Raw genomic sequence first — 13,298 nt, forward strand, 5'->3', positions numbered from 1 at the left:
AACCCCTTAAGTCACTGTAAAACCGTAAGATTGTTAAAAAGAAAATGCTATAGAACATGACAATCATCGAGTTCCAACAAGATTATATGTATAGTTGTGTAGGTTTAAGGAATTTCTGTAACATATCCTAGATAATTGGGACAAAGGTATGCACTGATGACTCCATTTTCATCCTCATGGATGACTCAAGCTTAATTAGTACAGAATAAAACTTTAATTTCTATTGGACATCCTTTTAGAAATATATCACCTGTAAAATATTAGTGGAACTGTGTTATACAAAGAACCAGTCTATTTCACTCGTGCATAGCACTTATCTTTACCATGATAATTCCAAGAACACAACCTTTCAACCACCAATTCATTCTTTGTCCAACCTGTGAGAATCAGAAGGCAGACCGAAATCTACCACATGATAGGCTATCAGACCTGACATCACTCCTCTTGAGGCGCGCTCTTACACAGTGCAGGAAAATTGCCAGATATTCATAACTTGCTGGGGATGATCTCATTAGAAAGCCTTTCCATCTTGCGAAGTTGGATGGACTTTTTAAGCAACTCCTGCCTTTCAGCCATAAATTTAGCAAAACGGGAACCCTTCCCTTCTTTGTTGTTATCTTCTAGTAGCGATTGCGGCAGATTAGGCAGAGGGGGGGGCTTGGGGGATAGCGGTGGCATCAATGCCCATACAGAAGAAAGGTGTTCATTCGGTTGATCAAGGATTCGTAGAAGTGACAGATCCTGCATATCTGTCGGAGAAAAGCAAAGTCATCAGATCCACCACAACTATACTTCCTAACTTCAGTAATTACTAAGTACCATGGAGAATTCATCTAACATAAAAACTATGGCATAAATACAATATTTTCTTACTTCCTTCTTCCGCTTTCTCACTTTTTATGTAAAAAATTCATTCTTCCCCCAAAAAAAAAAAGAATGCAATGCATAAGCAAGAAATTCGTTTGAATTTCAATAAGAGAAAATAGTTTATTTTTCTCATGCTAAGCACCATAGTCAATTTGTCCTGCTTGCACTGCATATCTAGCCAAAAAGCTACCCAATTTTCTGATGAAATTGAGCTATTAAGATTTGTGAAGCTAAAAGTGGGATCATCATTTCTTATAAATAATAAAAAAGGAAACTTTTTTACATGGTCATGATAATAAAAGTGAAATCATATTATCTTCTGCAGTTTTAAAGACACTAACCCTCTGAGAATTTGAAGATTGGTGCCAGAGCAGCACATGGAATACTAAAGTTCAGATGCGGTATAACTGTTCCACCACCATGCCTTGCATTGCTGTATCAAGAATATGAAATTCAATCAACAAATTGAATGATCATTGAAATATGAATGAAAATGCAAAGAAGAACATGATTAATATCCTAGGGGTGAACCTTAGGATTTAGCATGTTCTCTCTTATTTTCTTGTATCTCTATTTTCAACACCTCCTAGATCATGACACAAACCAAGTATGCAAGTAGGCAGCACCAACTTCCACCAAGGAACTATACTCATAGGAGACTAAGAGTCCGTTTGAGAACAGCTTATTAAGTTGACACTGAAAAGTTTTTGTTGAAAGTACCATAGATAAAGTTAAAAACTAGTTGAAATAGTACAGTGAGACCCATAAATAGTATCAAAAAGTGCAATGTGACCCATAAATAGTTGCAAAAATAAGTTGAATAATACCAAAATTAGCTAAATAGTAAAAAAAAAAATTGTCTTTTTCAGCCAATGTCAAACGCAACCTAAGAGTTCCCCTTGACATCAAAATCTAGAAGCCCAACACCAATGACGTCACACCACATCACAACCCACAAGTGTGGAATTGGAATCAACTTCATGGGCATAGCAGGAAAAGTGTTGGATTTGAAGAAAGGGGAACAAACCCTACCTCTCCCCTCACCCCCCCAGTCTCTTTTTCTACCTCATAGTAACTTGTATCATTTTGTACAATTTCAGTCACTGTACCTTGTAACAAGTCCAATCATATGACCATCTGAATTGACAACAGCACCACCACTACCACCAGGATGGACAGCGGCTGTTGTTTCAAGCATCACTGGAAATTGTCCTTGTGTATCTCCTTCTTGACTGAATGAATACGAGTTGGGCATCGTTGCTTTGACCACTTTTGCTACCACACCAGAGCAGACAGATGGGAAGAAGCCTGTTGGGGATTTGGAAGCAGAACCGGATACAAAGACTTGAGAAACTATATTTCCAGGGTGGGGGGGGGGGGGGACATTAAATTTGAACAAACAATAAGAACATAGAATGGAAATATATGCACATCTCACGAGAACAGAATCTAGTCCTCCTTCATGGCACTTAGAAGTGAAAATCCAATCTATAGAACAATGTTGCATTAAATACCAGAGTTAAAGACATGATATAAAGAGAATCAAATTTCATGATTCAGATTCACAGACAGTCATATGTCTAATGAACACGGTAGAGTGAATTGAAGTGAAAAAGGGTTTAGAATAAAGGAAATTATCTTAACCTGCATCAATTTTTTTTTTTTTTTTTTTTTTTTTTTTTTTTTTTTTTTTTTTAATTTGGAAAATTAAATCACATTTTTGTGGGAAAAAAAAAATCCAGGTTTAGTAATGTCATTATTTTTGTAACAAACCTCCCTCCCTTATGTGCAGTAGCTAAGATTGTTGTATTAGAATAAATCAGACTATCAGAATCCCAAAATGTAAAAAGGTTTCTAAAGTCTTTTTATGGTACAGTGGTACTAAACTCATAAAGTTCAGCAAACATAGGATTAAAAGTTATTTCAGAAAATTTAATTATCACAATTTTACGGGTAATAACTGATAAATTGTTCTGTGAGACACACACACACACACACACAAATTTCTGAAAATGCAATGAAGATAAATATTTAAGATGTCACATCACCAAAATGCAATATTATATTCCATGGGGTTTCAACCAACCAAAAGCAGAGAAATAAGGTAAGCAAAGCTATACCACATCTTGGGCCAAAGAGTCCATGTCCAATAACATATGCCTTTGATCCCAAAGATGGGCATTCAAAATCCACGATGATAGGCGAAAGTTGATCGGGAACATACTCAAGCTGCAGCAGGGCAACATCTAAAGGTCCTTTACAAACATATAGTACTTTAGCATCACACCAAACCCAGGGTTGCCTATGATCCAGGCGAACACGTATGTTTCTATGGCCTCTGTAAGATGAATTCATTTTATATCCACTAAACTCATTAGAGAGAAAAGTATTCACAGTCTTCAGCGACTTTGGCAGCAAACTCTGAATCTTCTGGTTGCCCTCAACTCTATTCTGGACAAGCGATGCAGATTCCTCAGTCAAGAAGGAAAGATCCTCTGACTGGGATCCATATCTTACACCCCTGACAGTTGTTTTCCCAAATCTCCACGGTTCTAACAGGTGAGCATTTGTAAGTATCAGGCCTTGGTTGTTGAGCAGAACCCCAGATGCCCAAACTCCATCATCACAAGTAACAAGACAAATAGCACCCATTGCCTGCTCAACTGCTAGCTGGGAGGGGTAATAGGAATCAAGATGCTTGTGCAAATAGCGAAAGGTTCCATCTAAGTCTTTGCCATCAGATAAAAATGCTTTCCCAACAGCATTAAAATTTCCTTCCTTGTAACCAGGTCCTTTTTCTGCATTTTGAGGATCCTTCCGCAGCAAATCACAACAAGCAGTTGCCATGGCTTCCCATGGAATCACCAGCTGTTACCCAGCGCTAAAGTTTTGCATGATGAGTTAATTATAACAAAGTTCAAACTATGTGGAAGAGAGAGAAATCTTCTTAAATTACCTGAACTTCAGCACCACTGGCTTTTTGCCTTAGCGGTTTTATAAAAATACCGATGAGATGTGCATGCTCACCAAAAACTGGACCACCCTCAATTCCTGACAGATTCAGTATTAAAGGGAATGAGAAGCCAATAGAATATGAATAATAAAAAATCAAACAAAGAAATGCACTCACCAGGAAGACCCCGTATGTCAGCCATCAACAATGATCTATTCAATGAATTAGGTGGATAGCAGTTGGCAATGGATCCGACTGATATACTGATGCAAGCAGCAAAATAATTTTAAAAAAGAGAAGAAAAATGAAAAGCGTGATGCATCAAATGGAACACTATATACATGCACACACACAGAGAACAAAAACTAATTTGGTCTCAAAGATTGAATGCCCACAATGAGCCATGACTCCCCCCCCCCCCCCCCCCCCCCCCACACCAAAAACACCCCAACCCCCCACCCCACCCCGCCCCCCCCCAAAAAAAAACACCATATAATTAATGAAAAGAAAAATACAGGGATAAGTAATCTTCTTTTTTATCGGTAAATTAGAAATACACCCAAAGAATCTTGCAAGCATTACTTCATCCTCTGGGCTCCACACTTATCTTTGATGCGGGAAGCACAAAGACAATTATATTCAAGGGTAATTGCACAAATCTACCCTAAACTATAAGGTTTTTGCACCTTGCACGTAAATCATTAGAACTTGCAATCACCACCACAATTTTTAAAAAGCTGGTACATTGCAACCCATAGCCAGATTAGTTGTTAGAACCTATGAAGCACGGGTGCGTTTCGAGACTCGGGTGTGGGTGTGGGTGCGGGACTCGGCAATTTTTGAAAAAGTAGGGTGCGGGTACGGCGGGACTCGGCGATTAAAAAATTATTAAAAATATTTTTATTTATATTTTCTATATATTTTTACTATTAAAATATTCTTAAAAAACACATTAATATACTTGATTCACAAAACAAAGAAAGAAGAAGGCAAGAAACACATCTGAGGTCAGAATTTCAGCTTCTCCGGCGAGTTTCATGGCCGATTTTGGCCTGTTTCGGCCGTTTCCGACATGTTTCAGCCGTATCAGTCGCCGGCCAATACGGACCGATATAGCCAATAAGGCCCGATTCTGGCCGAATCAGCCCGGTTCGGCGCGAATTGAAGCCGATTCAGCGTGAATCGAGCTACGTCGGCGCGAATCTAAAGAAAAAAAAAAAAAAAAAAAAAAAAAAAAAAAAAAAAAAAAAAAAAAAACTCAGATGCGGCACCGACGCGCTGTCAACCGCGTCGGACGCCGCGTCCCGTGTTGCGCCGCATCGGACTCAGGTGCGGCACCCTCCCAGCCGTGTCTGTGCTTTCTAGGTTAGAACTAACGATCATGTGCAAGTCACGTCGCCCTAACAGGTAAATTCCCCATTTACCCATACATGATCTGAAATTAGAAAATTACCCATTATAAAAATCCGAAACAAACCAACCCACCTCAATAACCCATAATTGCTTTTTCAACCCCAGCCCACATTGCCACTGCCAAGACAGCACAGCCCAAATACAGCAAAGGAGTCCAAGATTTATAAATATATATGCAAACCAAAATTTCCAAGGAGTCCAAGATTTATAAATATGTTGTTACACTTATTGGCATCTCACACCATGAAACAATCTGTACAAAGGTGGCAAATTTTGAAAAGTTGGGTTTCTTAGATGCTGAAATCTTCAGTCCTTTTGGGAGTGTCTCTCCTTATGTCAATACTATCAGTTGATAAGGTACAGAGGAACTTGACTTTCATTTTAGGCAAGATGAAGCTTCTTGCTAGTAAGGTCCCCCAGTACCCACATTTCAATTGTACTCTAATATAGAGGTTTTTTGAGGCCATAAGTACTTGTTTCTGGGAAGATACAGGACATAGGTCCTGATTTGCAAATTATGGGACCCAAAATGATTAGGGCACTAAGGATGAATGAGAAGAACATGACAACATTTTAAGTTTCAAGCCCAAGGATGTTTCTGATGAATTGATGAAGCTTTTTAGAAAGGTGGGTTGGTTTGTTAGGGATTTTTAGTGAGCATAATTTTGTGATTTCACACACAAGGGCAAAACGAAATTTTTTAGGGTCCCGTTACTTGCATGTAATATTAGTTTTACCGGCTACTCCTCCATAGTTTAGGGCAGACTTGCATTTTACTTAATTTTAGAAGTCAATTGGATTTTATTTTATGTCTTATTAGTTAATTAGATTATTAGGATTTTATGTAATTTGCTAGAGTTACAGGTATTTTTGTGATTTAATAATTGGGCTTTCTTACATCAATTACAATCAAGGTTTATACTGTTTAGTTGTAGTAACCTATACAAACACGCTATCATACTCCAATGGAATAGTTTTACAATTTCCTTGATTAATAAATTTACGTTGAAATTTTCTCAATGGTCTAGTATTGATTATAGTCAACCCTAAGTGTTTGATTCCTAGGCTTTGCTTTCTTGTTTGATATCGATTCCAAATAATCCTAGGTGTTGATTCCTTCTTTTCTTTTCTTTTTTTTAAGTTCAGTATTGCATCAGTTTTGATTCTATCCTGTGTTATGTCATTTTGATATCAAAGCCAAATTCGATTGTGGTTTTCAAGCATTGTTGTGGCCTATGGATGACAACCAAAACCACAAAAACAAGAGAAAAAAAAAAAAAAAAATCACCAACAACCCACAGGCTGTCCAGCCCATCACAAAGCAAAACTCTCTGGAGTCTCAAACCACCACATCATTGATAGCAAAGCCAAGCCACCATACAAAGTCCTGTTACCACCAGCTCAAGTTCCCAGCCCAAAACACAGAAAACAACAACCACCTCAAGTTCCCAACCCCAGAACACCAAAGAACAACCCCCCACCCCCCAAGGCTGGGACAATCACAACCGCAGCCCAAACCATCTGCTGATCCCACAGCCCGATCCTGCAATCCACTAAATCACAAAATCACCAACTGCCTATGACTCTAGTCTACCATCTCAATTCATGACAGCACCCCCTCCATAAAGGCATTGTATGGGTTGATGGGTAAGGTTGGGGTTCAAGTCACTTATCAATACTTATACCAGAGACCTTTTTAGGTTCACCAAGGGAAACAAAATATTTCAGGACTAATTATTACCAAAGTTTGTGTGTGTGTGTGTGTTGCATGTAATTAAATGTAATAATAGTTATTGTCATTGACCTATAAAAAAAAAAAAATTTAGTAGTATAAATCTGTACAAAGTAAATTATTACTAGAATAATACTATTTTCATTTAATAATTATTGGGCCGCCAAACCAATATAGTTTTATTAGATTTTTTTTCCATACCATAACACAACCTACTAACCCAAGTCCAAAATTTTTTTCTCCACATGTTCTCTCCATATTTATCTTCTTCTTTTTTTCCCTTTTCCTTTTTCCCACCCACCACAATCTTTATTCATTATCTTTTTCTTCCGTTTTTTGTCTCTCAATTCTTCATTTCTTCTTTCTTCAATTTTCCCCACTCTTACAAACTGCCTCTCTCTCTCCCCCTCACAGTTTACTTTCCTCATCAACACCACCCACTGCAATCCCTGCTTTCTTCCTTATTTTATTTTTCTGCTTTCTTCCTTATTTCATTTTCTTCTTTCTTCAATCTTCCCCACTCTTACAGATCTGCCTCTCACTCCATCGCAGAGTTTACTTTCCGCTCCAACACCACCCAGCCCAGAATCAGTGCTACCCATTTTGCTCCCGCAAGCCGCATCTCTCCTCACCACCACTCTGTAGCTCTCTCTCTCTCATCAACACCACCGATCCCAGAATCAACACTCTTCACCATGCTCCTCCTGCAAGCCCACTCTTCACACCACCACACCTCCTATCTCAATTGTAGAATAATAATATTCCAAACCAAATGTATTTTTTAGTCCAGAATGGCCAAAAAGGACAATATCAATTAAAGTTGTCCAGTGTTTGAGACAAGGAAAAACAGGGGGCATAGTAGTACTGGATTGTGTACCTGTACGACAAATACCAGTTATACCAACTGATATGAAAAGATATCAACAACCTTGGTTCAAGTCCCCTAAGGTGATAGGTAAATTTGCCAAGAAATAAAAAAGAGTGCAATAGTTAAGAGACCATGGAAAACATGCTAATTTTACATAAATTATCCCTTCTATTCAATGGAGGAGATCAAAGAACCAAAATTGAATATGGAGATAAGTGGAAACCCAATGGAATTAATTTGGACACCATGCAAATTTTTTTTTTTTTTTTGATAAGTAATAAGACTTATATTCATCAGTAAAAAACAAAAACAACAAATACAGGTGTTCATGATGGTGAACACAAAAAAACAGCAAACAAAAATGACAGAAAAAAGAAAAAGGAAGGCAGCTTAATGGGCACTTCTAAGGGAAGAAAAAACTTCCAAAGTAGAAGAACAGTTAGAAGAACACAGCACCTAGCCCAATCAAAAAGAGTATTTTGGTTGAGAGCTTGTAATTGATCAAGCGTTCTCTCTAGATCCTCAAAAGAGCGTCGGTTTCTTTCCAACCAAACAACTCACATCAAACAGCCAGGAACCATATTCCATATGTCTGAAGAAAATTTCCCCAACCAATTCCTCCAACAGGACACCAAACTCTCCACTGAACCTGGCATGACCCATTGGATCCCAAAAGTTTGTAACATATGCACCCACAAAGAATAAACGATAGGGCAGTGAATGAGAAGATGGTCCCCAGATTCCGCAGAACAGTGGCACATACAGCACCTATTTGCCAAAGGAAGGCCCTGAAGCATCAAATTGTCCAAGGTAAGAATCCAACCATAGGCAGCAGTCCACAAGAAGAAAGCCACCCTCTTAGGAACCTTGACTTTCCAAATCCCCTTCCATGGGAAGCAAGAAGGGGATGTACCCCTGTTCTTGTAATAGAAAGACCGAATATCGAACTTCCCATTCCCATTAAGACATCAAAGAGGTCTATCACACCCAATACCTCTTGGAATCTGAGACTGAATGAGTTCTAGGAAAGAGAAGGCAGCCTCAAATTCCCTCTCATGGAAATTCCTATAAAATCTCACGTTCCAAAATCTACTAATCCCATGCAATTTTAAAAAATGACCGTCAAAAACTTCGAGATCTTATATATATATATATATATATATATATATATAGACACACGAATGGAAATAGTCAATTGACAAAGACAAAGGGCACCTCGTACAAAAATTAAAGGAGTTCAGGACCGAGAGAAGAAATGCCTCCGCTAGATTAAAAATTATCAATTGAAAGCAACAATGACAGAACACACCTTACAAAAATTTACATGCAATTTTCAATCCAGTTTACGATTATAAAGTGCTTCACAATGCAAGCATGTCAAAAAACGAAATTCTAACAGAATATAAATTTATGAAGAAAGAAAACTACCTGTTAAAGAAGTGCAAAGGTGATAAGACACCAAAAGGCGAACCCAACGCTAGAAGAAAATCCCCCCTCTTATTCAATGGTGATATGACGATGTTAGGCACATCCTAAATAACAAGAATTCACCAGTCACTCTTTTGAACATAAATGTCTAGATAAAACACCGCCAGCAGACAAATCATGCCAGAAAATACTCACTAAATAATAATTCTGAATTCGTTACCATATGGTATACTAGTAAAGGATGTAAGAACACATCTTAAATTACCTTAGGCAGTAAGGAAACTCCAAGAATCGCAATTCTAGTTGTTGACTTTCCCAAAAGACTAAAATTGCCTGATTCTCCCACTGTCAAATGGCTCTGACGCTCCAAGAAAGATTTAGCATCACGCTTGATCCGAATCAGTTAAAAAAAGCTTGTACATAAGATAGAAAAGGAAAAGAAATAGTAATAAATTCAAAAGGCAAATTAAAAGTCATGCCAAATTTGATCGTTGCACCAAAAATAAAAATTTGCTCCGGGACTAGACAATGTTTGTAAACTGCATAGTGCTTGAGAAACGTTTTACAAGATTTACAAGAAACTGTGCCCTGGTTCTTTTGTGACCACTGCTATGGATTTCTTCTACTTGCTCTTTGGGTGTACAATTTCAAATGTGACTTGAAATCTTTTTGCATCCTTTGGTCATGTTCCACTACGAAGATATTTTAAAAAATAAAAAATAAATACCAACTATTTATTGACAGTCATTGTTTTACATTTAACTGCAGCTGCTAAAGACAAAAATCTTCAAGAGAATTACAACTAACAGGTATCCAAATTCCATATAAGGTTTATAAATATCTTTTGGCTGATAATTACTATTGGCTTGTTTTCAGATTACATGCTAAAAGATCATTAAAAAAAAGTTGTTTTAGTGGTAAGTTATACATGCACTGATGCACCCTATAGGTGTTGAACTCATGACCAACCTTCTATCCGATTCTTTTAGCCGAAAAGATCATTGGATCAGGAGTTTCCCAGTATGATACTACAATTTCCACATTTCTCTTGCAAAGGAAAATTTTAATACAGTTGCAAACAATTACATTTGACATGAGAGAATAAACTTTTTTAATTTGGTTGGGTCACTCAATTGTTCTAAATTCTACGAGACATGACATTATATTTCAGAGAGACATGTCTCTATGCAAAGCCAATAAATAGTCAAAACAATATTACATTTGAAGTTCAGTTGATGTTTTCTCATTCTTGTTCTATGATAGAGGAGTCTATTCATATAAAATAAAATAAAAAAAGTCAAATAAATTTTGAGTTAATAATATGAATTGATTTCTCATAAAAATTTAGGAAAAAAAACATATGGAAAACCTTCTTCCCAACTAACCTCTTTCTGAATAGCATCCATAATAGGCTGAGGACCATTTCCATGTGATGCCAAAGACCAACCAACCTCCCATCCATTCTCTGGTGATCCCGAAGAAGCTTCAGTAATAGATTGGAGAGCAAGGGCAGATGCAGGGATATCAGCCTGCAAATAGAACCAGTTAACCAGCATTGAAAGTGAGTATCAAATGTTTAAAAGTACTATAAATTCGAGCAATGTCAAGAAAGAAAAAAGAAAAAAGAAAAAAGATGCTTATCATAAAGTACTAATTATCACATTCAGCATTACTGAACCTAAGCATCAACCACGACAATAGCATTGCATTCACATTTTGAGAAATATCATTAAGTTATTGCCACAGCACATACAATCAAAACCACCATCTTTAACAAAAACAGGACAACCAAACTGCCATCAATAATTGTCAACAAGGAATATGAAAAAGAAATGAAAATTAAGATCCCATAAGTCTACAAGCTCCTTTTACAACCATTAGATAATTAAATGGTTTCTTATGCCTCCTTAGACCCAACTAAACAAATTGAATGAATGAAAAGCTTACTAATGTTAAAATTTTCGCGCCAATCCAACGAGGAGCACCTTCATCCAAATCCTCAGACCCCATTTTACCCTGAAAATCAAATTACATTAATATATCACATAAATCCCCAGAAATCAAATCAACCCCAACCCCCAATTATCAAACCAATATGAATTTTCTTATACCTCTACCATAACATCGATCTCAACGCCGGAAATCAGCTCGGGTGGGCCCTGAAAAGCTCATAATTAAACCAAAGCAAATACACTTAAAACCCAACCCCCAAAATTTAAAATACTAATCAATGATTTTACTTTTACATTAAATTATCACAAATGTTCCAACCTTAGCAATGTTCTGTCTATGTTGCAGTGACAGAAAAGGCTCAACAACAGAGGCGACAGTCACAACCAATACCGGGCATTGATTATCTTGGCCATAAAGCCCCTTAGCTACCTCACCATCGTAAAGGGTATCAGGAAGTAACATTCCAGAAGCTGATAGGGTCGTTTTGCCAGAACTACAAAGACCCAAATACACACAAAAAATACTTCAATAAATGATTAAAAACTAAAACTTGGGAAATAGTTGTGGGGTTGTGATGGGAATTTTTTGACTCACTGGTATTGGTGAAAAGCGTGTTTTCTCATCTTCATGCCCTTTGGGTCCTAAAAATTAATTTTTAAAAAAAAAAATTTGAAAACAAAAACAAAAACAAAAACAAAAAATCATTATCAGTTACCAGCTATAAGAACAAAGCAATTCTTTTTTATGTTTTTGGGATATTGAGACTTACAGGGCCTTGGACTCTGACCATGACAGCGAAATTGCGAGCGAATTCAACGACGTCCGGCAAAGCCATGGGTTGGGTTGGATTAGCTTTCTTTGGAGCTCTGGATTTGGACTTTTTTTTTCTGTGAAATATGGGGGTTTTTCTTTTCTGTGTTGAGCTCTAATGCTACGAGCTTTTTGGAGTGTAATTTGTACAACGATTTTTAACAATTTGTTTTTGTTTTTGGTGACGTAAGGATGTGCTTTTTTAGTTGCGTTGAACCTGGACGCCGACAGACAGAGTGAGATTTACGAGGTATTTAGATAGAGAGGCAAATGGGATGGATACGACGTCGTAACGATGTAGGACCAAATTACATTCTCGGCAATGGCCAATGGGCAGCGTTATTGAATTGATTATACTTTCTTTTTTCTTTTTTTTTAATTTCGTTTTTTGGGTGGATGCAGCTAATTATTGGTGGCGTGTTTATAATTTATATTCGTCACTATCATAATGTGATATATATATATATATATATGTCATGTCATGCTCCCCATTCCCATTGTGGCGGCGGATCTCAAGGGCAAATTGGTAACCTTACTACATTACATTACATGAGTTCGGCGCAAGGTGGCCCACCGCTGTCGTCTAGACACCGGAGTGACCCTCACTAATTGATCAAATTAGTCACAAACAATCACATTTATTATAGACAACACTTAGAGGTACAGTACCAAATTAATAACCTTACTACATTACATGAGTTCGGCACAAGGTGGCCCACCACTATTGGTCTAGACTCTAGACTGACCCTTAGTAATCGATCGAATTAGTCACAAACAATCATAATTATTATGGGTAAGAGCTCCCATACTAGATGTGCTAAATGTGCCAAATGCCAAATATTTGGCACATTTAACACACCAAACATCAAAAAACACCAAATATCAGATATTCTAAATCTCATAATTTTTACAACATGCTACAATGTCATCATATATTTGGCACGGTAAGGAAATCTGTGGCATATGATTTTTTTATTTTTTTATTCCTCTTTCTCTGTCACGGTCAGTCCCCATGTTCTAAGCTTTTAATTTTGTGACATTTGTGGCTACAGTCCCCAATTCCCATCAGTGGCTACAGTCCAGGTTTTAAAATAAGAATTAAGAAATAATATTTAAATGAAGTGCTAAAAATATAGAATATCTGATAAATGAGATATTGTAAAATGATGTGGTAAAATAATAAAGTAGGTTTTTGATGTGGTAAAATGGCATAATTTTTACAACAGCTGCTACGGATGCTCTAAGTGTATTTTTCCATGGGATGAAAATGAATT

General features: G+C 37.1%; 1 protein-coding gene across 2 annotated transcripts; it reads right to left on the reverse strand.

The window, feature by feature from the left end:
* Nucleotides 1–195: 195 nt before the first annotated feature.
* Nucleotides 196–12,197, reverse strand: LOC126726005 (glyoxysomal processing protease, glyoxysomal). Of its 2 annotated transcripts, none has more exons than XM_050431089.1 (14): nucleotides 11,984–12,197; nucleotides 11,809–11,855; nucleotides 11,533–11,707; nucleotides 11,373–11,420; nucleotides 11,209–11,277; nucleotides 10,647–10,790; nucleotides 9,527–9,619; nucleotides 9,262–9,365; nucleotides 3,998–4,083; nucleotides 3,824–3,918; nucleotides 2,988–3,735; nucleotides 1,977–2,175; nucleotides 1,209–1,300; nucleotides 196–749 (listed from the first exon to the last, which is right to left on the reverse strand). In XM_050431089.1, the coding sequence occupies exons 1-14, from the start codon at nucleotides 12,047–12,049 to the stop codon at nucleotides 487–489; spliced, it is 2,229 nt and encodes a 742-aa protein (XP_050287046.1). In that variant the 5' UTR covers nucleotides 12,050–12,197; the 3' UTR covers nucleotides 196–486. The 2 variants fall into 2 exon arrangements, with proteins under 2 accessions (XP_050287046.1, XP_050287045.1); XM_050431088.1 differs by having other exon boundaries at nucleotides 9,527–9,649.
* Between the last annotated feature and the right edge of the window lie 1,101 nt (nucleotides 12,198–13,298).

The sequence above is a fragment of the Quercus robur genome, chromosome 5 (genome assembly GCF_932294415.1).
Source record: "Quercus robur chromosome 5, dhQueRobu3.1, whole genome shotgun sequence".
Lineage (NCBI taxonomy): Eukaryota > Viridiplantae > Streptophyta > Magnoliopsida > Fagales > Fagaceae > Quercus > Quercus robur.

What these genes read in the sequence shown, in the direction of transcription:
- LOC126726005 (XM_050431088.1), bottom strand. Translation starts at nt 12,049, where the DNA reads ATGGCTTTGCCGGACGTCGTTGAATTCGCTCGCAATTTCGCTGTCATG. An exon ending in GCGCGAAAATTTTAACATTA is followed by an intron (nt 10,791 to 11,208) that starts GTAAGCTTTTCA and finishes TTCTATTTGCAG; the next exon opens with GCTGATATCCCTGCATCTGC. An exon ending in ACTCTTTGGCCCAAGATGTG is followed by an intron (nt 2,176 to 2,987) that starts GTATAGCTTTGC and finishes AATCCCCAACAG; the next exon opens with GCTTCTTCCCATCTGTCTGC.